At 47.8% G+C, this 27201-nt stretch overlaps 1 protein-coding gene and 1 pseudogene across 2 annotated transcripts; one reads left to right on the top strand and one right to left on the bottom strand.

The window, feature by feature from the left end:
- Positions 1-1530: 1530 nt before the first annotated feature.
- On the top strand, positions 1531-8839 carry LOC307106527 (S-methyl-5'-thioadenosine phosphorylase-like; annotated as a pseudogene). The gene is made up of 2 exons: positions 1531-1583; positions 8214-8839. The product of its transcript is annotated as an S-methyl-5'-thioadenosine phosphorylase-like (transcript).
- Positions 8840-11611: 2772 nt separating this feature from the next.
- On the bottom strand, positions 11612-16228 carry FZD7 (frizzled class receptor 7). Its single transcript, XM_079782104.1, has one exon. The coding sequence runs from the start codon at positions 15416-15418 to the stop codon at positions 13694-13696; it is 1725 nt and encodes a 574-aa protein (XP_079638230.1). The 5' UTR covers positions 15419-16228; the 3' UTR covers positions 11612-13693.
- Between the last annotated feature and the right edge of the window lie 10973 nt (positions 16229-27201).

The following is a 27201-nucleotide window of genomic DNA, read 5'->3' as shown; positions in this document are numbered from 1 at the left end:
GGAGAAGTGAATTTTGGCTGATAACCTATAAATCATATTTCTAAGGTTTCTAACTAATACTTTAGTTGGCTCCAAATAATTTTCCACATGTGTTCCATTCATTCATTTTATTTATTTATCCAACAGACAATCACTGAGGATACTACTTTCCTACCGTTGCTTTATCAGATTACCATGCACTAGGTGGCTTAAAACAACAGAAATTTATTCTCTCACAGTTCTGGAGGCTCTAAATCGGATATAAGATGTCAACAAGACATGCTCTCTCGGAAGGCTCCAGGGAGGAAACTTTCTTGCCTCGTCTAGTTTCTGGTAGTTGCCAGCAATCCTTGGTGTTTTTTGCCATTTAGACACGTAACTCCAATCTCCACCTCTGTCATCACATGGCATCCTCCCTGTGTGTCTTTCTTCCTTTTTAAAAAAATGAGGACAACGGTCATGTTGGATCAAAGGTCTACCTGACTCCAGTATGACCTCATCTTAACTATATTAACTACATCTGACCCTATCTCCAAATAAGGTCAGGTTCTGATGTTCTGGGAAGGACATGAATTTCGGGGAACACTAACCAACCCAGTACACTGAGCATCACTTTGTACTGGATGTTCTGCTGAGCACTAGAAATTAAATATAAAACAAATCACTGCTTAGGCACTAATAATACTTAATGATCTTGTATGATTTTATTTTTTAAGCCAGTAATATCCCTTCTTCTTGGGATTCCATTTGTTGTCCCAAGATGATGTAGGAGTGTCCTAGGGTGATGATGCAGATATCTATGTCTTCATTCTGATTTTCTTCTGGATCCACATTCCTGTCCATTTTGGCAGAGAGCAAGAGAGCTGGAGCACATCCAATACGGGGCTCGATTAGCTTTCAGCAGTTGAAATAGCTACAGATTCTTCCTTTCATCAAAAAATGAATTCCTGTGATACATGCGTATGTAGGCAACTGTAAACGAATCAGTGCAGAAATGGTGGGAGATGAGGCTGGAGAGCTTGGTAGAGATTACGGAAGGCCTTGTATGACATGCTTAGGATTTTAAACAAGGAAGAGACATAGTCACAGTTGCATTTACCATGATTCCTCTGGCACAGGGTGGAAACGAATTAGAGGAGGGACCAAAATGGAGGCAGCGAGACCAGTTAGGGAGCCTTTATAGTGATATAAGCAAGAGATGGTGACCATGTGGAGGAACTAGAATTCAAGTTGGTTGGCCGATTATGGGGGTTAAGAAAGAGGACAGAGCCAAGGATAAAGTTGAAATTGCTGACAGAGTGAAATATATGACATCAGCTTTTGGATCTCAAACCATTGTCTTGTCCCGACAGTTCAGGATGCCTCTTAAACACCCAGCGCCTACAGGGCTGCATGCAGGGAGGCAGGAAAGCAAGCCAGTCCCCCGCAATGGCAGAGGGAGAACGATGTGCCTCGTAACTACTTCCTCTCCCCTGAGGCAAGTCCTATGGAGGGAGCTACAACAACTGGCTCTCCGATAAAAAGTGCCTGCTTTGCTTTATTCTTCCAACAATGCTAATGGATGGGCTTTTAGACATCCATGAGGGCTTATCCAGGATGCCCAGGTATGGAAAAGGGGTAGCTCAGGCTGACGGTGACAGAGCCCATGTTGGCTGGGAGATATTTTTGTGTCCCTTGACCATCTTAGCACCATCCACTCAACAAGTGAGCTGAAGCTATTTCCCCAAACTGGAATACCAGTGGTGACTTTTTTCATGCTTGGAGGAAGTCATTAACTCATCTTTTCCAAACAACTCCCAAACTCCTTCGGGAATCTGTTATCATCTGTCAAATCCCCCATCTTCAGGAAATCTTGGAGAATAGATATGGTGAACCCTTGCAAGCACAGTCACTGAGTCATCTGGACTTGGATGTTGATATTCTGGAGTCACTTTGCCCTGGGAGGGAGATGTCTTATCAAGCTCCCCTGTACCCCTTTTATGTAAAAACACAATGAAATGAACTAAATCCAAATCCACTTTGGCTCCACACACCTATGAGCTTACCACTGGTGGCCATGGTCCTCCTGTGACCCTCTGTTAAGTGGGATGAACAGAGATCATGGAAAAGCAGGGTCTGATTCCCTGCTAACAAGGTACACATGTCTTAGAATAAATGTATTTCACACCCCCCCACCCCACCCCCAAACTAATCACAGTTTTAGTGATATTCCGAAGAAACAGAATGGATTCTATAGATACCAACAATTTAGTAGTCCTGGTTGGAAAACAAAGTAGGATTAGGGATGCACTACATTGTGGGAGTCAAGGGCTCTTGGACAAGTTTCTTAATCTCTTGGTGTTCCAGGTTTCTCTGTCTTTAAAATGGGGATAATAGTTTCTATCTCAGAGAGCTGTTGAGGGAATCAGATAAAACAAGGTGTGTAGAGTGGGTACTACACTCCATGTATGTGTCTGGTACATCAAAACCCTCAATTAATGTTCCTGCTTATTATAACTCTGGGATAAAGGGAATGAGAGTAATGATGGAAATTCACCTGAAAGTTGTCAAAGGAATGACGAATCAAGGTGTCAGTGGCTCAGAAGCAGGGCTGTGTTCAGAATTTTTTCTTGCTATCTCCCCTTCTTGGCTTTTCCCTTTGATCTTTTTTTTTTTTTTTTTAAACACATTTCATCTTTGTGTTTCCTTTTTCTTGGTGCAGAGTGACAGGTAAGAAAGAGCTCTAGGTTAAAAGAAGTGTCCCTGAGGAAAATGAGGCTGGCTCCATTCTGATTTTTCTTGAAGGCTGATCCTATGCAAAAGGCTAACACTGGGTTGAATTCTTTTATTTTCTTAATCAAATAGCCAGGATTAAGAGACACAGTCATGTCTACTCCTACACACGCAGTAACCTGTTGAGTATTTCTCTTCATCAGCAGAGTCCAAACCTGGTGTTCTGACTAGTGGAAGATTGTGCTATATCATTTAACAGCCAGAAAAGGCAAGTTAGGTAGCATTCTGATTGGACAGCAGAGATTGCGTTTAGATTTTTTTCCCAGTAGCCACTTCAACTGCTCAGTTATAAATATAAGAGGGGTGGCGAGCTCTGAATGGGGACTTAGATATCTGAAGTAGACATTTTGTACAACTTGTGGACCCCAAACCACTAGGTGAATGGAGGGATTGTATATCGCCTTCCTCTCGTCCAAGATCAGTGGTCGGCAAACTCATTAGTCAACAGAGCCAAATATCAACAGTACAACGATTGAAATTTCTTTTGAGAGCCAATTTTTTTAAACTTAAACTTCTTCTAACGCCACTTCTTCAAAATAGACTCGCCCAGGCCGTGGTATTTTGTGGAAGAGCCACACTCAAGGGGCCAAAGAGCCGCATGTGGCTCGCGAGCCGCAGTTTGCCGACCACGGTCCACGATGAACTAACTGAATTTCCTTGCTGTTTCATTTAACTCTTGCAGTGAACTATGAGCCCGCTTTTGTAGGGGGAGCTCCCCTAAAGTAGGCCCTGCATGAAGAACTTGAAAGTTTAATTTTTAGCTTTCTTTTTGTCAGCCACTTGTGCCAACAGTAAAATAAAACTTCTCTGTGACCGGAGAGGTTGGTCTGGTTTGGAACATTTGTTCTGGTTTTCCGGGGCTCTATTGACTTGATCAAGCCATCTGGCTTCCGAAGAATGGCGCAGAAGCACTGGCAAATGCCTGAGATGCTGGAAGCTGGGGGTACTGATGGCGAATTCATCCAGCCGAGAGCTTTCTACTCTCACTGAAACATGAAAATGCTTCCTGGGGACTGGCGCTGAGGATGCCTCCTCAATTTCATTCTGTTCTGATGTAAATTCTTTTCCTGACTTATTCTCACGTCAATCCTGGGCTAAATTAATAATAACAGAATGGAAGACATTAAGACCTTCGTAATTACTTGGAGCGTGGTGATTAGAGGCACAGGCTACCACCAATTTTGCTGCTCTAAGCTCACCTTTCAGAGCTTAAAAGAGGGAACAATGGTACCTACCTCATAAGGTGGTTGTGAAGAATAAATGAGATAATTATATATTAATACTGATGCTGATATTTATCACTTATTAGATGCCAAGTGCCAGTGGTTAGGGCTTTGTGTCTTAACTATTAGGCCATATTGTACCCAGGGCTTAGCGTATAGTCAATGTTCAAAAAAATGTGAGCAATTATAAAGATCACGATCATTATCACCAAAGTGTGAACAGCCAATCTTCATGGCCCTTGGCAACATGTCTGAATAATCACGCTCCCTTTCACAAAGCTCCTCCCAGCGCCTGTCTGTCCCCTGGCCCTCTTGGGTTCCTCTGTAGGGGGCGGTTACAGGGTTAAACCTCGGACTGACCTGCTGGCAAAGCCGCAAACAAGTTCCAGCTTAGAGGGCACAGCCCTCTTAGCATAATTAAGCTTGATCTTGTGACTGCTCCCTAGATCTTTCCTGGGTAGCTAATGGGCTGTGGGAGGTGCAGCAAATGCTGCCAAAACAAGTGAAACTTACAAGAACATTGTAAATTACCTTGTTTACCTCTGACTATAAAATAAAGGCTCAGCTTGCAGTCTGGATCTGTTCTGTGGTCTCAGCCAGGCACAGAAGACCCACCTAGATCCAGCTTATTCTCTTTGTCTGTCCTTTCTTCATCCTTCACCGGCCCTCCCTCAGGCTCGCTGAACCCTTGGCTGTGCTGGCAGCACATTCCTCTCCTTCTAGCTACACTGAACCTCCAAAGCACACTGTTCTGAAGGAAAGCCCACAGATTCAGAGTCCTTGGGAGACCTGTGTGATCCTTTATTGTGGCCTGGCCTGGCCTGGGATTACTCATGACCTTGAACAAACTGCTTCTAGCCTCATGGGTTCCTATCTTCAGAATATGATCAAGGTCTAGCTGCCTATTTGTTGCTAGTACTGTAGGATCATGGGGAGAAGGATACAGGCTACCTCGGAGATATTGTGGGTTCTGTTCCGGACCATTGCAATAAAGCAAGTATCCCAGTAATGGGAGTCACCTGAACTTTTTGGTTTCCCATTACATATAAGAGTTATATTCACACTGTAATGTAGTCTATTAAGCGTGCAATACCATTATGTCTAAAAATACGATATTGCTAATCATCACCTGAGCTTCAGCGAGTCATAATCTTTTTGCTGGTGTTACCTTCAATTTGTGAAAAATGCTATATCTGCCAGGCTCAATAAAGCAGAGCACAGTGGAACATGGTATGCCTGTGTGGTTTGCAAACACAAAGGAAGATGTCTTTAGTCCACTCCCCACTGGAGAGACTAGGTGAGGTGAGAAGCATGTGCTTAGTTCTGGCTTAGGCTTAGGAAACACGTTCCAGAAGCCAGTGTGCCATATCCAGGGCTTAGCACAGCACCCTGGCACGTCCTCGGTCCTCAAGAAACACTTTGTTGGCGCTGAAGATAATGTATGATTTTAGCTCAAGGACTTGTTCTCTTCGTCTGCTGCAAGCCAGGGACCAGCTGCCACCCAGTCTCTCTCCAGCTACCCCAGACCTGGAAACTGGAGCTAAATGCTACGTGCCATTTGCTTTCCTTTGGAAACGAAAAAGTAAATCTGGTGCTAAGCTATGTCACACGAGCTTTCATTGCTGCTGCTATATTTCTTATTCCCTGTCCTGCCATACCTCCCCCAAGATACTTTCCCCTTTGAATTGTCCTCTAGAATCTGCAAGGCCCAGCTGAAGTCTGGGGATCATATTTTCCAAGGGTGGAAAGCTGATCATCTGAGCAGCTTGTTTTCCTTCACGACTGTATGGGACTTGTTGCCCCACTGCCAACTCCCCACACATTTGTCTCTGCCTCCCAATTGCCCCCTTTTTGCTCCTAACATGCCCATCTCTCAGAGACCACTTCTTAAACTCTAAACGGAATCTAAGGCCAGGGCCAAGCCGGCGAGCGGCATTAAAGGTGGGCCTGAGCTCCCTAGGAGTCCCCGCAGTGTGAAGTGGGTCCTCAGCGGATGCAATTTGGGATCCTTCACAGTAGCTTCCATTTTGTTTTGTTAGTGTCAAGTCTTCTGAAGGAGGTTTAGGGACAACCACCTTCATCTTCAAGATAGGAATGATTCCACATTATAGGGCTGTTATAATAACTGTGAGGATAAAATTCAAATAATGAATGTGAAAGTGGCTTTTGAAAACAGTAAATGCCACCAAATGTCAAGTAACATTATTCTAACTAACATTTGGGCTCCATGTATTGCCAAACTCGGTCTAGAAATATAATTAGTTGCTTATTTCTCCTTGGGGATGCCCTCCTTACCCTGAGCTATGCGGCAAGTTTTCCAGGTGGACTGTGCCTCTTGCTTTTATCTGTAATCCCTCTGGTCCCTGTCATAACACCTTTTATGTAGTGGCCACTTGGTCAGTACTTCTCGAACTGGGTCACTTACAAGTTATTATTGTCTTGGTCAAACTTTCTTTCCACACCTGTGGCACTAATTGAGAAATTTCCAAGTGACTGAACTTTTTTTTTTTCCAATCTAAGAGAATAAGAGACACAATGTGTGTTTCTCAAAGATCAGGCATTTTAATGGTACCCTTTTAACTGGTTCACTTTTGTATGAAATGTGAGGAGCACAGATTCAGATGTAAGAAGTGTCACAAATTGAAGAGTTGAAGAATCAAGTTTTATGAAACCAGTTTCATGCCACTCAGGGTGAAACAAGAGAAAAATAGGCCAGATCTACAAATTGTTTAAGCCCACTTGGGAGTGCGTTTGGTCTCTTCTAGGATTTCCTGGAGCCCCGGAGACTGGTATTCACCATCCACATATGCATATATAAAAATATACCATCTATAAATAGCCACCTGCCTTTTCAGTGAAATTAAAGATGGGAGAGTTGGAAGAGAATTTCCTGGTATAATTACAGGGTTCAAACCTACAGCTGTTACACTCTTATAGTTCTACTCAGAGAATCTCTAATATCACTATTTTCTACAAGCACATTAAAAATTTTTTTTACTTTTCCTCTAACAGTAAAACGCTATCAACAGGACATTTATTCTTGCCAAGATTGCTGACATACCTACTTTAAAAGATTAGGTGCTGCGTGCGGTTATTGTGTAGACTAATTTTATTTTATAAACTGCAAAAAATTTTCACAAGAGTTTCTGCTCCTTATCTAGGGATTAACACCAAACTCCTGCCAATATTTTTCTTAACCTTTACACGTGCCCTTTTACAAACACTCTCTCTCACATATTTTCTGCTTAGCTGTACCTCCTTAAAAAAATCCCTGAGCTGCTAAAAGTCTTAGGTAAGAATCAACTACAGGCCGCACGCCCAAACCCACTCTGCTTCTCTGCCCCATGTGTCCACCGCCCAGCCTCTTCCTGGTACAGACATGGCCTCAGGTGCCACCCTCCCTCCCGCCCCCCAGCTGTGAAGATTTGAATAATTGGTGGAACAGGCCTGGATGATCTAGAAATCTTAGAAGGAAGAACCGAGGAATTGTGCACAGTCCATTTGGTGAGCCTTCTGATGCCTTAATTTTGGGGAAGGTAGAGAATGTTGATTGCGTCCTCTTTGCAAAGCATGGGAGGGAGTGTACCACCACGCCTCCAGAAGTCATCAGGCGAACTGTGGAGAACAGTATGGCGTTTCCTCAAAAAACTGAAACTCCCATTTGACCCAGTGATCCCACTTCTAGGACTATATCCCAAGAAGCTAGGAACACGAATCAGAAAGGACATATGCACCCCTATGTTCATAGCAGCACAATTTACAATAGCTAAGATTTGGAAACAGCCTAAGTGCCCATCAGCAGATGAGTGGATTACAAAGCTGTGGTACATCAACACAATGGAATACTACGCTGCGGTAAAAATAGGAGTTCTTACCATTTGCAACAACCTGGATGGAGGTGGAGAGCATTATGCTAAGTGAAATAAGCCAGGCAGAGAAAGATAAATATCACATGATCTCACTCATTTGTGGAATATAATGAACAACATGAACTGATGAACAAAAATAGATCCAGAGACAGAGAAACATCGATCAGACCGTCAAACCTCAGAGGGAAGGTAGGGGACAGTGGGGGTAAGAGGGAGAGGTCAACCAAAGGACTTATATGCATGCATATAAGCCTAATCAATGGACGCAGACAACAGGGGGGTGGGGCATGAATGGGAGGTGGGGAGTAATGGGGGAATAAGGACACTTATGGAATACCTTAATCAATAAAGACATTTAAAAAAAAAAAAGCCATCAGGCGAACATCTGGGCTCTGAAGGAGGAGGCTGGACTCGTGTCCCAGGGACCACAGCTTGCGGTTCCTTGAGGGAAGAGCATCAGCCAGGTGATGTTATTGACCAGTTCATCCCAGTTCCATCACGAGGCCTCCGACCTCCTGTGATGGGAGTCGCTCCTGTGCCAGAGGAGTGTGCCCTACCCCAGAGGCTGAGCCGCTCTGCCACCAATAAGAGGTCCTCAGAGAGACGGCTAAGGAGCTAGGACTCAGGTGCCACTCAAGAGGGACAACGCTCACAACTGAAGGGCTCGTTTTAGTTCACGGACAGAAAGCTCCATGTGTCCTACCGGGGGTGGGGGGGGGGGGGGTGGGGCGGATGTCATCAACATGACCACAGTTCCAGAGGTGCTTCCTGCTAAAGAGGCTGGACTTTGCGAAGCAAGTATCGCCATGGCAACAGATTAACATTGCTGGAAGGATCAGAAGTGGTTTCAGGGGACCAGGATTTAAAGGCCCTGAAAAAAAAAAAAGCCAATAAAATTTACTCTTTGCCGCCATACCTCAGATAGGGTCCACGGAATGGTCCGGAACCCTCCCTGACCTGAAGAATAAGGCCCATTTCTCGGTTTTATTACATTAAAATAGCGTGGCTGCCCAGGAGATAAGAAGACTTTCTCATTCTAGTCATTTGGGAAATTCCTGCTCGATTAGAAATGCGGAGGAGCTTTCATGCCCGTGCCCGCTAAGGAAGAACAGGTGGTCAGACCACACCAGGCCGTGGAAGATGCCTTCTGAGAGGCAGGGACTGCTTCAAAAAACAGAGGGAAAGCCAACATCCAGGCAACGTCTGGAAAAACTCCTACACCTTAGAAAAAAGACAAGAACACACCATCCCTCTCCCCTCATTAAATTCATAACAATAAAGGGTGGGGGGGACATCCAATTTCCTATGTGGCCAAGGAATATGAAGACAAAATGGAACTCCAACTATTGGTGTCACTGTAACTCGGCACAATCTCTCTGGAGAGCAGTTTGGTAAAATGTATCAAAAGGCTTAAAAACGCTTACACTTTGCTATGCAGGTGACTATTCCTCTGATCTTTAAAAAATTAAAAATGCACACACAGAACTATATCTAAAGAAGGATGTTTAATATAGTGTTAGTTTTAATAGCGAATATTCAAAACAAACGGAATATCCAAAAACCGGAGATAAATGATGGTTTAGCTCTAATTAGATTGTGAAGCAGCCAACCGAAGATCATGTTTTTATATACTACTTAATGTCCTGAAGAATTGGTTGCTCTATACTATAAAATGAAAAAAAACACACAAAACGATATGTAAGCATCTTACAGTACTAATTTTGTTTCAAAATTCTAATTAGCAGGCTCGCACACATGGCTGATGTGTTTTGTAAATGCACACACAAAAAAAGACTAGAAAAAAATAATCGTTTGTTATTGTATTTTGGGGGTATACTGGATAATTTTAATTTTCTTTATATTTTTTTGCCTTCACATTTTTTCCCCATATGAATATACTCAAATAGTAAAAGTTATTTCAAAAACAAAAATTACTTGGAAGGAAAAAAAGAACTACATAAGGACAACCACAACGTGAGAGGAATTAAACGGAGCACTTTCATCTCTGCTTACAAAAAAGCAGGTAGTAATTTATTCACACACGGGCTTTGTTCCCTCTCTAAAGACAGAGGCTCTTCCATCTCCGAGCCCCGAAGGAGCCGGCGGTGCTGGGAAGGGGAGCAGTCATGCAGCTCTCCCCACGGAAGGGTCCAAGTGCCTTCAGCAGTTCATGTGTGAGCAAAGACCCTGTTGGGAGCCTCCCACCTACCCTGAAAGCAAACATTCTTAACAGGCCCTATTAGTGTGGTGTTAAAATAAGGCCATGCTGTAACCTAAAAGGCGTCATTTTATGAACAAAAACTGGAGAAACCTTAAGAGACCTGAAGTGGCTATTTTTTGCCTTCCTGGATGCCCAGATCTTCCCAGGTGAGGGTGACCTCACACCCATTGTGATGCTCACACCCAGGAGGATCTTAAGAGCTGCTCGCTGCAGAGTGCAGCCGCGTGGCTTCCTCCTCCTGGGGAGGACCGTCTGTCGCTGGCTTGCACGCTGTGTATTTGTCAAGCACACCAGCCATGTGTGCGAGCCTGTTAATTAAAACAAAAACAGAACTGTTTCTGCTGGGCTTTAGAAGTGCAGAACCTTAGAGCCGAAGAAGGGAAGAAAAACAGCAGCATCCAGGCTACTGCTGGGTCTCCAGGGCCGCCTGAGAATGAGGCAACGGAATTGTGAAAAGCCAGGAAACAGCACCTGAATTAAAGAAGAGAGGCAGGTGGAAAAAAACACACACAAAAAAGCTAGCAGGCTTGGGATTGGAAGTATTTAGAATGCCTTTATCATTTCCCCGAGGGACTGTTTAATATCAAAGTGCCTGGATAGCGAAGGCTTCTCAGTCTAATCTGATTCCAAAGTCGGCTTCTGGGACAAGAGGGAGGAACAGCTTCAGTGGCTTCGGAGGCCATCCCTGGGGTTAGGCCTGGAGTCTGTTCCTGCCAGAGCTGCTGAGTCACCGCCACCTCGGGAGTCCCCTCACCTCGGGCTCAGCTGACCTGGGAGGGAGAAGGAAGCTTAGGCTGAGGAATGCTCCGTAGGCAAGGCCCTTGGTATCATCTGGAATCGACCGAGGACTTTCCCAGCCACCTGAACCCAAGGGGCTTAGATATTAACAATTCAGAAAAGGCTCGTCAGGATAATACAAAACACCAATCAGTTTAAACACACACACACACACACACCCCTCACTGAATTCTCCCCAAGGAAAGCAGACCAACAATATCTTCTAGTTCTCTTTGGAATACGTACTTCACCTCTGAAGGGAAGTAAAAACATGGATCAGATAGCAGCTCTTTAAAAGCGATGCTTCTTCTGTACCTTCAGTCAGTTATCCAAAGCAGGATGTGAAAAGGCTTAAGGGAGTGTGTGGTGGGTGGTGTGGAGAGAGGCAGGAAGCAGCAACAACAGAAAAAAAATTAAGGGACAGTTAAGGCATTCATCACACCTTTTTTTTAAAAAAAAATACAATGAAAAAGAGACCTCAATAAAAAGATGTATGCAGACTTTAATAGCCGATGATAGCTCAACTGATGTTTCTTTCTTTTCACATTTAACCCATCCTGGAATTAATAATTATTCAAAGTGTGTATACATTTTTTGTGGATACCCTGTACACCATCTCTTCCTCTTGGAGAGACCCATCCAATGTGTCCCTCCACACCTTGTTTCCATACCACTAAAGCTTAATTTTTTTGGCTTACTGATATATATCGGCACTGTAAACTAAATAAACATTCACTTGGTATTTTAAAAAAAATTTATTTTGTGATCTGTACATGTGATAAAGTGGGGCTTCCTTGTAGACTTTTAAAGGCAAAACAAAACAAAAATCCAAAGTAAAAATGTATAAATACAATATATATTTTCTTACAAAAATGGGAGATTTACAAAATATACATACCGCACTTGTCTCTATTTTACAAATTTCACATGCAAGAGATACAACACAAAAGATGCCAAAGAACTGCATGGTGGGAATTTTAAAAATCTGACAGATGAGACAGTTTTGGAGGTTTAAGAAACCCACGGTCAATAACTTTCATATAAAAAGCAGCTCCACTCGACTTGAACATTACAGAAAGCAACTTGTATTCCTGACAGTACCCCCTATGATTTAAAAACTGTTTAAAACAGCGTTTTAAAACTGTTTTTGAGAAATAGGACAGTGTTGCAAGATTGGAGGGTGGTGTCAAAGGTGGAGTAAAGGTTAGCTCCCATGATCCTCTGCTCAGCTTTAGACCATTATGCAAAAGAATCAGAGTTCTATTATAGAAAAAAAAAAAGTACATGATTTAAGATTAATAAATTTAAGTCATCCAGCACATTTCAAAGGACTCCAGAATTACTTTGAAGTTTACCTTCTTTTAATGACTTTCTTTAAGAAGGGGGCCCATGACTTGAACTGTCCTCTTCATTTACTATCATTTCTGTAGGTCACCTCCCCACCCAGCCACACAAAGACAGGATCAGCACACACGTGATGTGTTCTAAATGGATTTATGGGACTATGAAAACAGGACAAACATTTTTCTTACTTTTAAAGTTCAACTTCCCTGTGTTATGGAGGCTGAAGACATTATGCTCTTCCTTTTACCTAGGAGGATTCAAGTTGGAGAAAAAAATACAGAAAGAAAACCTAAAGGCAGGTTTATAGGAAGAAAAAAGAAAAAATGAAGGGAGGGATTTCCCTTCACATTTTAACAGAGCCCATTTCATTGGATCATGTGTTCTGAATTGAATGGATATAAAACAAACAACAAAACCCCTTGCATTTCCTTTAGCCAAGTCAGGGTCTCTGACCCAGTGGGGGTGTGGAACCACACTTGCCTCTCACCTTTCCTTAAAAAGGAATGTTTGTCTCAACCAAGTTAACATCCAGAGAGAAGCCTCAGGTTTGCACTACCTTCTTGCCCGTAAGACTGGCTGTCTTCACAGTTATGCCTTTCCACAGAGAGACACTTGTTTCCTCTTTTGTCTCTTACAACAAAGACAAGGGGGGAAACGCACTCCTGTTTTGAAAAGCAACAAGTCATCACTTCTTTTCGGGGCATTAAACAAAATAAAACACCCTTCTCTCTTCCTCCTGCTTTCCCCAGAAAATAATAATAATAATAAAAGCAAAAATACCTACTACTCCTTTGCACCATCTCCAAAGGCTATCTTCATTTCTCTTGCATCCTCACATTAGGATTCCAGGAGGCAGGCCTCCCAAGACTTCCAAATGCTTATTTTACAAGACTTGAAAGGAGTAAGGGGGGGGGGGGGGGAGCAACAGGCGGGAGGGAGCAGGGGAGGAGAGACTGCCGATGGTAATGTCTGACCCTGGAAATTAACCCATCTGGGCTCCAGTTTGGCCCCAGTGAAAAGAGATTATGGTTTGACCACCGCTGGACAAGGGCGCTGCGGGGAGTCCACCCCTTTCCAACAAAGCGGCCGCAGCAGACAGAGCTGTACCTTTCCCCAGGGCCTCCCGGGAGGGCGGACAGGCCGCTGGTCTTGCAGCGGGGGAATCGCTCACAGCCCCAGGGCAGCCGGAAGCTGGGAGAAACTCAGCACTGTCTGCCGGTCTCACTCTTCTCCATAGGCCCAGGACGTCCGTACCGCACGTGAGAAACACCATCATTATTAGAACCATCATCATCCTGCAAGTCTTTGCCAGAAGTCCTTTCATCCAAACCGTCTTCCCACTCAGGCCTGCTTTCCAAACCTCGTCCCACATCCACATCAATCTGTTCCCTTCCAGGTCACTTCTCCTTGGAGCGGGAGGAGGTTTACAGGAACAAGCCCCCCCACCCAGAAGTTCCTTCCCTCTATTAAGGAGTGAGTGGGGGGGTGGGGGGCAGAGAGGGGAGGGCTCATACCGCAGTCTCCCCCTTGCTGCTGTGGCTGAGTCTGTGGTAGAAGCGGCGCCACGACTGTAGGGTTTTGCCAGACCAGATCCAGAAGCCCGTGGTGATGCCCACGATCATGGTCATCAGGTACTTGATCATGAAGACGGTGAAGTCGGGGCTCATGGGCGGGAAGTGGCCGGGCGGGCAGGGCACGGCGTAGCTCTTGCAGGTCTGCAGGAGCCAGGTGCGCTCCCAGTGCTCGCGGAAGGCCTGCTCGTAGAAGTAGCAGGCCAGCACGATGGTGGCGGGCACGGTGTAGAGCACGCTGAAGACGCCGATGCGCACCATGAGCTTCTCCAGCTTCTCCGTCTTGGTGCCGTCGTGCTTCATGATGGTGCGGATGCGGAAGAGCGACACGAAGCCGGCCAGCAGGAAGGACGTGCCGATGAAGAGGTAGACGAACAGGGGCGCCAGCACGAAGCCCCGCAGCGCGTCCACGCTGGACAGGCCCACGTAGCACACGCCGCTGAGCAGGTCCCCGTCCACCTGGCCCATGGCCAGGATGGTGATGGTCTTGACCGCGGGCACCGCCCACGCCGCCAGGTGGAAGTACTGCGAGTTGGCCTCGATGGCCTCGTGGCCCCACTTCATGCCGGCCGCCAGGAACCAGGTGAGCGACAGGATGACCCACCAGATGGAGCTGGCCATGCCGAAGAAGTAGAGGACCATGAAGAGGATGGTGCAGCCCTCCTTCTTGGTGCCCTGCGCCACCGTGCGGTAGCCGTCGTCGGAGAAGCGCTCCACGCACACGGCGCGGTCCTCCAGCAGGAAGCCGGCCACGTGCGCCACGGCCACCATGAAGTAGCAGCCCGACAGGAAGATGATGGGCCGCTCCGGGTAGCTGAAGCGCCTCATGTCCACCAGGTAGGTGAGCACCGTGAAGAGCGTGGAGGCGCAGCACAGCACCGACCACACGCCCACCCAGAGGCGGGCGAAGCGCCTCTCCTCCTCCTTGAAGTACATGAGGCCGTTGGCGCGGCCCGGCTCGCACGGGGCGCCGCAGTCGCGCTCGCCCAGGAAGCGGTAACCCAAGTAGGGGGGCACCTTGAGCTGCCGGGGGCAGGAGAAGGGGAAGGAGGACCGGCCCCGGCCCTCAGCCGCCCCCGGGGGCAGCGCGGTGAAGGGCAGGTCGGGCAGGTAGGGCGCGGTGGGGTAGGCGGTGGGGCCGCCGCCCGGACCCCCGGAGCCGTCGGACGTGTTCTGGCCCACGCAGATCTCGCCGGCGCCGTGCACCGGGAAGTTCTCGCAGCGCAGCCGCTCCGGCCACTGGAAGCCGAACTTGTTCATGAGCGCCTCGCAGCCCTGGCGGGCGCGCTCGCACAGGGAGCGGCACGGCGGGATGGCCTTGTCCAGCACGGTGCACACGGGCGCGTACATGGAGCACAGGAAGAAGCGCAGCTCCGGGGAGCACTGCACCTTCACCAGCGGGTAGAACTGGTGCACCTCGAGGCCCGCGTCCTCTTGGTTGGTGTGGCCCAGCAGGTTGGGCAGGATGGTCTGGTTGTACGCGATGTCCGTGCACAGCGGGATGGAGATGAGCTGGCAGAAGCCGTGGTCGGGCACCGAGATGCCCTTCTCGCCGTGGTACGGCTGCGCCCCGGCGCCCGCGGACAGCGCGCCCAGGAGCGCAAGCGCCAGGGTGCATAAGCCCACGGGAGAGCGCGGCGTGGCCGCGCCGGCGCCCCGCATCGCCGGCCGTGGGTGCAGCGGCGCTCTCAGCTGGAGGATCGCGACGAGGCAGCCGAGGGAGGCTCGGATCCGGGGAGGCGCCGCCGCGCCCGGCGCATGAGAGTCCTCCCGGCGCCGGGGCCGGGCCGTGGGCGGCGCGGAGCCGGGGGCGCTGCAGCTGGAGTGCCCGCGCCGCGGGGGCGCCGCAGCCACCTCCGCCCAGCAGTCGCGCCGCCGCCGCCGCCGCCGGGGACCAAACTCTCCGGCTTGGGCCGGGCGCGCCGCCTTCTCCTCCTGCCGCGACGTAACGGTGCGGCTTTTTCTGCGGCGAAAGCAGCAACAAGCGTCTCCAGTTACTCCCCTTGAAAGTTTGCCCAAGTCTCTCGAATCACAGCGCACGGCAACGCGCGCGCCCCCCACACCAAGCCCAGCCCCCGGCGGGCGAGGACCCGGCGCCGCCGCCCGCGAGCCAAGGCCGCCGCGGCGGCGGTGCTGCTCCGCCTCCTCGCCTCGAGGCTCCGCTGGCCGCCGCCGCCTCCTCCTGCGCCTTCTTTTCAACTCCCCGCTCTTTCTTCAGCCCCCAAGGCTCGGCCCCAAGTTTCAGCCGAACGGCCGATTCTCGCTCTGAGTCCAATCGGCGCCTTGGAACCAAGAGCTCAGTGAGTTCTTTTCCGAAATCCAGTTACACTGAGTCCGAAGCTGCGAGGTCCCGGTGCCCGCGGCCTGGGCCTGGCCTCTCCAGCCCTGAGCAGCCCTGGCCCGTGAGTCCCGGCGCCCGGCGCCCGCCGCCGCCGCCGCCCGCCCGCAGGGAGCGCAGAGTAACGCCTCGGAGCCGCGCCGCTCGCCAGAAGAAGCGTCGGGCTCGCTGGGTCCCGGGCCGCCCCGCCCCATCCCCTCCCCCCATTCACAAACCACTCCGGGGGCGGGCCCGCGAGGTCCGGGGCTGCCCAATGGGAGCCTTTGTTTTCTGTGCGGCCGCCTTCGGATTGGGTGGAAGTCAGAAGGGGGCTGGCGAGGGAAGCGGAGAGGCGGCGTCTGCAGCGCTCTGGGCGGATTCCTGCGGGGAGGGGCGGAGGGCTGGGAGAGAAAAGTTAAAAACTTGTACCCCTGAATTCGCTCGGGTGTTGGGGGGGGATACACGCGCCAGAAAGGGAGTTTGCTTGAAAGATCTGTTCCTCTTCTGGGTGCACTAACACATCTCTGAAGGGCGCATCGGGATTGACCTTTGCGGGGAGAAACGGAGAATAACGCAGCGCCTAAGCAGAGAGAGTCGCGGTAGCCCTTCTGGGTCTGAAAAGGCTGGGTTTCTCCGGGACTTTTAGGTAGCCGGGTCCTACAAGTAGGGTTCGGTAAGGGGCGAAAGGGGGTGCACCTCGCAGATCGCTTTTCTCTTCCCAGACCCCAACACACCACGTGAGGCCACAATCTCCTCTCCCCCCTTCTCCGGGTTGTAAAAAAGGAGGAGGGGCCGCATCGAGGAGAAAAGGGAGTCGAGAGGAGGGAGACGACTTAGGCGGGAGGAAGGGCAGACCCCTCCTCCGAGAGCGGCGGGAGCAGGGGACCCTGGCCCCAGACTACCCCGCCCGCGCGCGCGCGCGGCCCGGAGCACAGGGATCTGGCGTGGCTTTGGTGAGGTTATAAGAACACTAAGCGTTGGGGGTGCATGGTTATACAAGTACCCCGAGACCGAGTGCCTAGGAACACTCTGACCGGTTTAAAGCGAGGTTTCAATGGCCCTGTTTTTCCCTAGGACTTCGGGAGTGTGGTCCTTTGGGACCCCATCTTAGTGGCAGAAGCAATACTTTGATCCTCTGCTTGGAATCTGGGAAGAAAAGTGTTAATGCGTGTTAGAAAACAGGGCATTTGCTAACGAAAGCGTTTTCAAAAACACAAAGAGAGGTCATTTTAGTTCTCGGGTAGCGTTTTTTTTCTGATGGGCAAGCGTCCTTTTGTTCTGTCAAATCTGCGCCCCGCTGCAGGCGCTGGGCGCTAGCGCGCGCTCTCGGGTCACTCCGGGCGAGGTCAGAAGTGACCGCGGGCGGGGGTCCCGGCGCCTCTCCCCTCTCGCGGGACAGCCAGGAATATCAGGAATCCCCACGCAGGAAAGTGACATGCTGAGAAAGGAAAGATCTGCCTCTGTCTGTCACACACACGCACACGCAGTCACAGAGCAGTCCTGCACTTTAAAAAACGTGACTCCTGGCCGAGCCCCTCCTCCTGGCGCTGGCCGCGAGGGGTTTCTGATCCGGCTTCGTGTTTGCAGAAGTTGTTGCCTCTGCTGCCCCCGGTGAGACTCTTCTCCAGCAGGGAAAAAACGGATCCTGAAACCTAAGACCATTAATTGGGTTCCTTCCCTTTCACGGGAGACTTTGGCTTCCTCGGTGTTTCTTTCATTTTCTTTATTTTCACAGTTCTTTGTGATTTCCCACCCCCGTTAATGGGTCTGCAGGGCTGAATCACCGGGGCCAACGTAAGGCATCAGACGCTCGCATCTTCCCATTGGACCCTCAACAGGAATCCTACGCTCGCATCTTCCCATTGGACCCTCAACAGGAATCCTCATCATTTTCTTCCAAAGCATCCGTCTCCCCCTCACATCCACGACGGTATTTTTAATTTACTTGGGGGTTCCTGCCTCAAAGTAATATGAAGGATTAATGACAGTTGCTTCTAAAATGTCTCATTCCTTCCTTGTATTTTTTAAGGGCTCCTCTTTTTTCTTCCTAAATTGTTATTCTTATTACCTAACCTTGGGGAGCATTGATGCTGTGTTGAAAGAAGTTGCTTAAAGACAGTGCTGCCGCTTTGCTTTGTCATTTAAAGTGTGTGGTGGTGGTGGTGGTGGTGGTGATGGGAGGGGTGGGTTTGAAAATCCTTTTTGCTCTTCCAGAGCTTCAGGATAGCCTCCTTTTTTAAATCAAATTTTCTTGCTTATTCATCAGGCCCCTGATCTAAGTCATTTTTGCTTATTGTGGGAGAAATTGCAAGCACTGTCATCAGATGCAATGAAAACCGACAGGATAAAATACTGTGTCTCAAATACAACCAAAACCAGTTTAGTTGATGAGCTTCTATTCAGATTATAGCCCCAGACAGCTCCCTGGTGTTAGGTAATAGGGCCAATTATTTAGAAAGAAAAATACAAAAGATGAATCAAATATTTTAAAACTAATCCACACATCAGATGCGGAAAACCCATCCCAGGTGGAAAAGATCACAGAGGGGCGTCTTCTTGCTGTGTCCCGGGCAGACAAGTATAAACCACGGAGAAGCAAAACCCAATTCAGTGGAGAGTGTTTTGTCTTTAAGATGATTTTTTTAAAAACCCACTCCCAAATTATTCTGGAAAAATCAGAATTGGCTCTTTGTGAGAGGGTGGGGTAGCCTTCCATGCCTCGCCTGATACAGAATGCTAGGACTTCCAGGAGATAAGTTAGATCGGGAAAGTGAATTCGCAATTTAAGGGGCTAACGAGTCTGTGTTAGCCTCTTTGAGAAGTGTAGTAACATTGGTTCACATTCTGTCCAGGGTCAATTTAATGTGCTTTTCCAAACAACACCTTCCACGCCCAATCCCCGAAGCCACTGGCTGGTATCTTCTTTGGTGAGCTGCGGGTGGAAAGTTTTGTAACTGTCTGCTGCAGAACTTCCGATGGGCCCTGCCCTTTAAAACAACAAAGGCTTTTACTTCTTCACGTCACAGCCATATGGTCCCACGGAAAAGCGATGCTACGCGTTGGCCCCAGTTATTTAAGTGCTACTTATTTTGGCCAAGTCCCAGGTTCATCTAGTTGAATTGCATTCTGATGTCAGGCCAGATTTGAAGATGGCCACCTTGGTGGTGCCACAATCCTGTGGTTGTAGTGAAACTCCAGCTGCAAGAATTACTCATGCAAGCCCAGAAAGGGCAGCTTGTAGCATAGCGGCTGCTTCCCTTCCCGGCCTCTCTTTCACCAGATAATTTGTGACTTCACAACATAGAGGACTTTTGAGTTTCCCGTTGCCAGGTTGCCATTGACTTACTTCCTTTCCATGTAGTTTGGGGTGCTGGATCAATCTCAAAATGGGAACGGTCTCATCCTTAAAGCAGACCTTCAAGTGTTATGAACATTAGAGATGGAGTAAGAGGAGGCCATGCTAACGTCCTGTTCGGAGTGTGAGGCCCCACCAGTGGAGGTGATTTATATCATGAAAATGTTTGACGATTGCCTTTGTTGCTTGAGGGTTGCATTAGTTATCTGTTGTCATATAACACATCACCTCAAAATGTAACAACTTAAAACAACAAACGATATTGCACAGTTTCTGTGGGTCAGAAATCTGGGTGTACTTAGTGGGTCTTCTGGCTTGGGGTCTCCCCCGAGACTACAGCCAGAGAGTGGGCTGGGACTATAGTTACCTCAAGGTTTGATCTGAGGAGGAGCTGCTTCCAAACTCACTCATGTGGCTACTGGCAGGCCTCAGAGTATCCACTTCCAACTCATCACGTGGCCGTGGGCAGGCCTCAGGCTCTTGCTAGCTGTTGGCCAAAGACATCAGTTCCTTGTGATGTGGGCATCTCATAAGGCCACTTACAACATGGTACCTTGTGCCCTGGCCAGTGTGGCTCACTTGGTCGAGCATTGTCCCCAGCACTGAAAGGTCGCCAGTTCAATTCCTGGTTGGTGGTTGGGGGACATACCCAGGTTTTGGGCTCGATCCCTGGGTCAGAGTGTGTTTGGGAGGCAGCCAATCTCTCTCTCTCTCTCTCTCTCTCTCTCTCTCTCCCTTCCTCCCTCCCTCCCCTTTCACTCTAAAATCAATAAAAACATATTTAAAAAACATGGCTATTCTGGATTAGTTTCCTCAAGAAAATAAATTACATAAATAAATAATTTTAAAAATGGCACCTTGTTCCCCCAGAGCAAGTGCTGAGAGACAGAGAGAGCAAGAGAGAGAGAGAGAGAGAGAGAGAGAGAGAGAGAGAGAGAGAGAGAGAGAGAGAATGAGGGGCAGAGAGCTCGGGGGGGGGGGGGCGGGGGGGGGGAATGGCAATGGAAGGCGTAGTCATTCTGTAACCTAATTTTGGAAGTGATATCCTGTCACTTTTGCCATATTCTATTCATTAGAAGCAAGTCACTAGGTTTATCCACACTCAAGGGACAGCAGGGGCTACACGTGGGCATGAAAATCCATTGAAGGGTGAGGATCACTGGGAGCCAATTTAGAGACTGTTTTACCATAAGTATTATTCATTCACTCCCAAAGTATTATGGAAATGAGGCCAGAGAGAGAAACAGCTCTTGGGTCTCTGCCCTCTGGGAGTCCAGAGAAAGGTTCACAAATGAAACCATATGTTGATTGGTTATGACAACACTTGCCTCTGTTAGAATCAGAACAGAACTCTAACTCTGGCCAACTGTTCTTTCCAGCACATGCCATTGGACTAGAGGGAGAAAGAACGCAGAGGAAGTTGATTAATTGAAGACCACACACAACCCTGGGGGGAAACCTCCAAGTGCAGAGGGTGGGACGATCTTGGTTGTGAAATCTATTCTCAAAGGACAGAACATTAGAATATAGCATGTAGAAAGAGAGTTTGGGTATTTGGGTTGTGAGGCAAAAGTGCTGTTGGTAATTGCTACCCATGCCTAGTCCGCAGGGTACTGATGAGCAGGAAGGGTGTCGGAGGTAGTACAGACCAGTTTAGTTCTGCTTTTCAGCATTGATTTTCTGTCCTGCCTCAGGCAAGTCACTAAACCTGTTAGAATTAATGAAATCATATTTACAAGATTTTTTTTTTGTGGTCTATGGGCAAAAACATCAAGAGGGCAGAATCCTGGTTTATTTTATCTTTATGGATGCAAATCATAGCGATAAAATAAAAGATCAAGTTAGGTGCATATTTTGTGGTTTTGGTTTTTTGCTGAAGTTGTAACTTTTTACAGTGACATGTTGGTAAATGTTTAATGACCAACTTTATAGGAAGAAAGCCCTGATCTGTATGCACTTGCCAATTTCCATGGTGTAAAGACTGCTACTAGCACTGATTACCAAACAACTGAACTTGGAGTTTGGAAAAGATGGACATCAGCAGCTCTCACAAGCCTCTAAGAGCGGGCTCTAGCACACCACTGGATTTACTGAATTTACTCTCTTCAAATTATTTCGAGCTTCAAAAATTTTGATGCTCAGATTACTTTGAGCATCTATTAAATATTTTTAATAAAATAACTACCATGTATAAGGTACCAGGTATTTTAGGTATGATGTCTCTAATTCTATAACAATCCTTCGAGGTTCCAGGTGTAAGCTCCATTTTATAGTAGTAAAGACTGGAATAAAACCCAGATCTAGATAACATTTTTCACTTTACACTGCACTGCTATTTGATGTCCTCATGGTTAACATCACTAATTTTCGTCCTTTTCTATGTCTTATCAAAAGCCATTCCAAAAGTCAGAGAAGCCTCAGAATTTCTAGGCTTTGGATATTAAGCCCAGATTGGTTACAGCCCCCTGAATATTATACCTATCCAGGTTTCAAACTCACTTGGTAATGTCCATTTATTTTTTTCTAATTTTCCAGGAAACAATTTAATTCCCATTGCTGAAACTGCACCAGTGGGGATCTAGATTAGGATATATGAGTGCTCAGTTCTTGCCCAGCAGGAAAGCTGGGAAACTGGGCAGTGTATCAGACCTTCCCATCAGAGAATGTTGGCAGGCCGAGTCAGTCAGCAGAGAGCTCGCAGCAGAAGCCACAGGAGCAAGACAATAGTAATGAAAACGCCCAAGGAACCTTCTAGAAGAGTGAAGTGGGAGCTGGAGCAGTTGATTCCAAATCTGGATGGTCATCAGAATCACCTGTGGAATTAAAAAAAACATTTTTTAAGAGCCTGGGCTCCATCTCAGACATGTTGGGTCAGAATCTCTGGCGTTGGAGTTGGGGATTTAATGTTTAAAGCTCACTGGGTGATTCTTTGGAATCAGTCAGGATTGAGAACTGATGACCCAGACTTCTGTTCCAAAGCAGTGCATTGTGTCACTGATGCCTTGTAGAATGTCTTTAGTCTTGCATAAAGCCCTTATTCTACTTGGTTACATTTTGAACTGAGGATGCAATGAGAACCATGATGGAGAATGAGGTGTGAGCATGTGTGCGTGCGTGAGAGAGAGAGAGAGAGAGAGAGAGAGAGAGAATAAGGGGCAGTAGTTGGATAAATGTCTGGTTGCATGGTGTGAGGTTGAGTCTGAGACCTTATTTATGAGTCTCAACAAGTTCACAGTGGCTATTCTTTACTGTAACAACGGTCACTCCCACAGTTTATTCACAGCAGTTCCTCAGCCTGACATTGCCATCCTTGTACCTTATATCCCCCCTCACCTCAGATGATTGAGCCAGGAGAAGGCAAGTATCTACCTAGGCTTGAGTTTGTCTGGCATGAAACCTCTGTCCAACAGGTGTGCCCTCTGGATATTGAGTGGCTCCCCAATCATATCCGTTCATTTGGAGAGGGGAGGGGTCTGAGTCTAAAATATACCGGCGGATGCTGAGAGATATTTGGTGAGAAGGGACCAGCAGAAACCAGGAAGTAGTAGAAGCTCTGAGGAAGCATGAGGCATGAGGCAGTGAGGTGAATAGAGAGAACAGTGAAATGGTGGTAGTAGGAGCAGTAGATGGATAGACAGGATAGCAGAGTCCTCTCATAATGGAACTCTGTGGAAGAAAGCAGCGGGGATGGGGGGGGAGGGGAGGAGAGAGAGGAAAGGGGGAGGAACACCTGTCTCAAAAGGAGAAGACAAGAAGACCAGGTCTCTAGAGCTATTTCTTAGCTCCTTCCATGGCCCTACTGTGGCCATTAATGAAATGGTTGGTGGCAGCTGGAGAGAACCTCACTCACCATGGTATCAGAGCCTGGAAAAGGGTGAAAACGCACATCTCTCCTGACGTTCTCCTGGTGGATGGGCCCACAGTTGTGGAAGGCTGACCTCCAAGGATTAGTGCCAGCCCAGGAGAGGCATCCATTCAGGGTTGACTAACAAGGCTCAGCCTTGCAACCACCTTCCTCTTGCTCATGTTTTAGAAAGAATTGAAAAAGATACCTCCTAGGATTGCAGTTGATACTGAGTGATTGCAAAAGTGTTGCAGGGTAGGAATTATCGATAAAGACCCAGGAGATCTCTTTCCCCTGAGTCGTTAGGAGAGATAAATGCTCTAAAGCATATCAGGTCCCTAACATGGGGTGAGGCTGCCAGCTGTTCCCAATATCTGTTCTTCTCTTCCTCCATAGTAACAGAGTCCCTAGTCTTTAGCGAGACACACGACCACTTGAAATAAAGGCTCCATATAAAAGCCTCCCCGTGTCCATCTACTAAGTTCTGGCCCGTGGAATGTCGGCAGTAGTGTTCTGAGCCACACAAAGGCAGTAGGCGTACTGTCCTGCCCTCCTCCTGATGGCTGGAACTCCGGAGGCTATTGTAGACCATGAGATAATCTTGGGAAAGGAGAGAAAGATAGAAGGATCCCTAACACTGTAGTGCACCCGACCAGCCTGGGACTTCTCAAACAGGAGATCAAAATAAACTTATTTTAAAATAAGCCAACATTATTTTAGTGTTTTTTTTTTGTATGTGCCTCTCAGCCACACCTAATCCTAACTTGTCTCATAGTGCCTGGTGCATAGTAAACATTCATCAAATGTCAGTTTTCTTCACCATCTTCCTTTGAAGATTCCACAGCTCTTGTGACATTACTTGTATTCGCTCTTGTATTTTTTAAAATATATTTTATTGATATTTTACAGAGAGGAAGGGAGAGGGATAGAGAGCTAGAAACATCGATGAGAGAGAAACATGGATCAGCTGCCTCTTGCACACCTCCCACGGGGGATGTGCCCACAACCAAGGTACATGCCTTTGACCGGAATCGAACCTGGGACCTTTCAGTCCACAGGCCGACACTCTATCCACTGAGCCAAACCAGATAGGGCTTCTCTCTTGTATTTGAGTGCTTACCTTACCCCCAACCTATTCATCTGACTAAAGGTATTTGAAAGTAGAATCTGTGCCTTGTTGTTCTCCTTTGCCTTTCACAAAGTAGACGTTAGATTTGTTCAATCAAATTGTGCAGTTCATCAGTCAGATGAAGTCCAGTGAAAAGAAGAAACCATAAATTAAATTGCAGAAATGCAGGATGGTGCAAGACTGAGCATGGAACACAAGACCTGGGAATCAGAGCTAAATGTGTCAACCAGGCCCTGTTACTGTTCTTTTAAGTTGCATGTAAATTTGGGGTGCACGAAATAAGTTAAGTGGCATGAAGGAACCAGCAGGAAGAGTAACCCAAGTAAGTAAAACAGGTGATTCTCAAAGGGAGTGTAGGTGTGGGTGGTGGTGGAAGGATTTCATTTTTTGAAAAATCTACTTTAAAAAACTACTTCCTAGCCCCCACCCCTGGAGAATCTGCCTACCATCTCCCCACATGCATTAATATGCAGCCAGGATCCAAAATGGGAAGAAAAAGGTGAAAATATTTGGTTGTTTCACTTGGAAAAATATATGAAGTCATTTAACTGTCTTCCCGGGTATATGAAAGTTTATTTTGAGATGGATGTGGTGCATTTCTCTCTCCCCAGGATCAAACAGAGGGAAGGCTCCAGTTTCAGCCAGGGAAATGCGGGGAATCCTGGGGGTCTCCGTCCCGTCACTAACCCCTGGGCAAGTCAGTTAACCTCCCTGAGCCCGTTTCTTCGTCTGTGAAGCCAGGAAGCTGGGCTTTGTGACGTGGCCAGGCTCTGGGAGCCTGTGGCTGTGTTTGGGGGTTCCTCATCTGGGCCAGGACCATCCACAGTCAGGGCTTTTCCCCGTGTGCCGTGAAGTTACCCACAAAGCCACGTAAGGCTCTTCCCAGTTCCTGACAGCCAGTCAGTCGAGGCTCACCACCTGTGCCCCACGTGTGCCCAGAAGGCTGGGCACGCAGAACCCCGAGTGTGCCCTTACGGGCCACTTGCCCATCGCGTTTCTTCCCTTCCACATTTCCACTCGGTCCCCTTTCCCTCTCCCTGCCTCCTCCTTGTGATTGTAAAATAGCACTTTAAACCCTAGAGCCAGGCTCTTCAATTAAGGTGCAGACAAAGTGGTTTGACTCCACTTGATTAAAAACCCTGAATGGGAGAGAACACAAACCTCAAAACATTTGCCTTTCAAAGCCAGGGGTTGGGGGGGGAGGGCGGAGAGAAACTGTTCTGGGCTCTCGAATCTGCCAGATGTCAGTTTAAAGGGGCCTACAGAATTCCTGAGCCTTTGTTTACCAAATCCTCCCGCCTGTGGTCAGAGCCTCCCTGGAACGGGGGCCTGTGGCTACCTGGCTGGAAAGGCCACTGAGAGGCCATCCCGGGGTGGGAAGGGGAGCTGGCGGGGGAGCAGTGCTTGAATTTTATTTTTTCCTCTTAATTATCTAGGGCGGCCCTAGGAGAAATCTGTCCGCTTTGCATTGGGGAATTAACTCTTAATCTCCGCAAATGAGGGCAATCAACCCATTTACTAAATAAACACAGATCACTGCAGACCGGCTGCCCTCTTTTGTGATTGAATTTGGGAACGGCCTCACCTGAGGGAGGAGCCGAGGCGTGGCTGGGCCGGCTACCTGGCGGGGTCCCTGGAGGGAGGTGGTGGATTGAAGAGGCGGTTAGGAGAGGGTGGAGGGAGCTGGGTTGAGGCTAGAGAGGGCTTAGAGATTTCCTTTTCATTAGTAAACCGGAGTTCTCCCCCCTCACCCGCCCCCTCCCAGCTCAGGTCTAACCTTCTGAAGGTATTTGGGGCCTTCTGCTGTTTGGTGTTAATTTTGGCTTTGGAAGTGTGAGCCGGTTAAAGCAACTTTTATGAGAATGCTGGCTATCAGAAGTCTCTGGGATGGGGACAGAGAAGCCCTTTATTTCTTAGCGAACTCATTAATATGTGGAGGAATCTCTCCTGCTTTTCCCCCTCCTCAGTCACCAGTCACTTTGTTTTTAAGCAGTCACAGAAGTTTATTCAAGTCCTGGGTAGTTACACGGCAGTGGCATGGAGTGCTAAGTGCATAGAGGGTGCTCAATAAATGACTGACTGAATGAATAAGGTACGTCTTAAGTTGAAAAGGATGAAATAAAACCATGTGGGGTTTATTTATTTAAAAAATGTATTTACAGATTACCCTGTGCCAGGCACTGCACGAGGTGCTGGGGATACATGTGTCCCTGCCATCAAGGAACTTGCGCTCGATGAACACATGAATGTGCTTTTCTGTGGTAATCTTGGGTTTGTCTCCAAATCGTCATGGGAGTTTGGCACTGTGCTGGGAGCCAGCCCATCCTGTGATTTAAAGAAGCGGGGCTGCGTTGGAGAATGATTTGGGGATTTATTTTTTTAGACATCAGAGGTCAGCAATTCTTTACCTTCAGTTTACAGGAGAAAGCCAAAGTCCAGGATGGTGGATTGAATGATCCCACGGTTCACAGAAAGATCTGGAACTGGAATCCACATTTTTGGGTTCCTGGTCCTGTGCTTTGTCTAAGAGCTTTGCACATAAATGGCCCAACTTTCCCTCCCTCCCTCCCTCCCTCCCTCCCTCCCTCCCTCCCTCCCTCCCTCCCTCCCTCCCTTCCTTCCTTCCTTCCTTCCTTCCTTCCTTCCTTCCTTCCTTCCTTCCTTCCTTCCTCTCTTCCTTCTTTTCTATCATCTATCTATCTATCTATCTATCTATCTATCTATCTATCTATCTCTACCTATCTATCATCTATCTGTCTATCATCTATCTATCTATCTATCTATCTATCTATCTATCTAT

This window comes from Cnephaeus nilssonii, assembly GCF_951640355.1.
Source record: "Cnephaeus nilssonii genome assembly, chromosome: 10".
NCBI classification, from domain to species: domain Eukaryota; kingdom Metazoa; phylum Chordata; class Mammalia; order Chiroptera; family Vespertilionidae; genus Cnephaeus; species Cnephaeus nilssonii.
This window is presented reverse-complemented; position numbering and strand designations above follow the sequence as displayed.

Bases quoted from the DNA above. Each gene is read 5' to 3' on its own strand.
- FZD7 (XM_079782104.1), bottom strand. From the start codon at position 15,418: ATGCGGGGCGCCGGCGCGGCCACGCCGCGCTCTCCCGTGGGCTTATGC.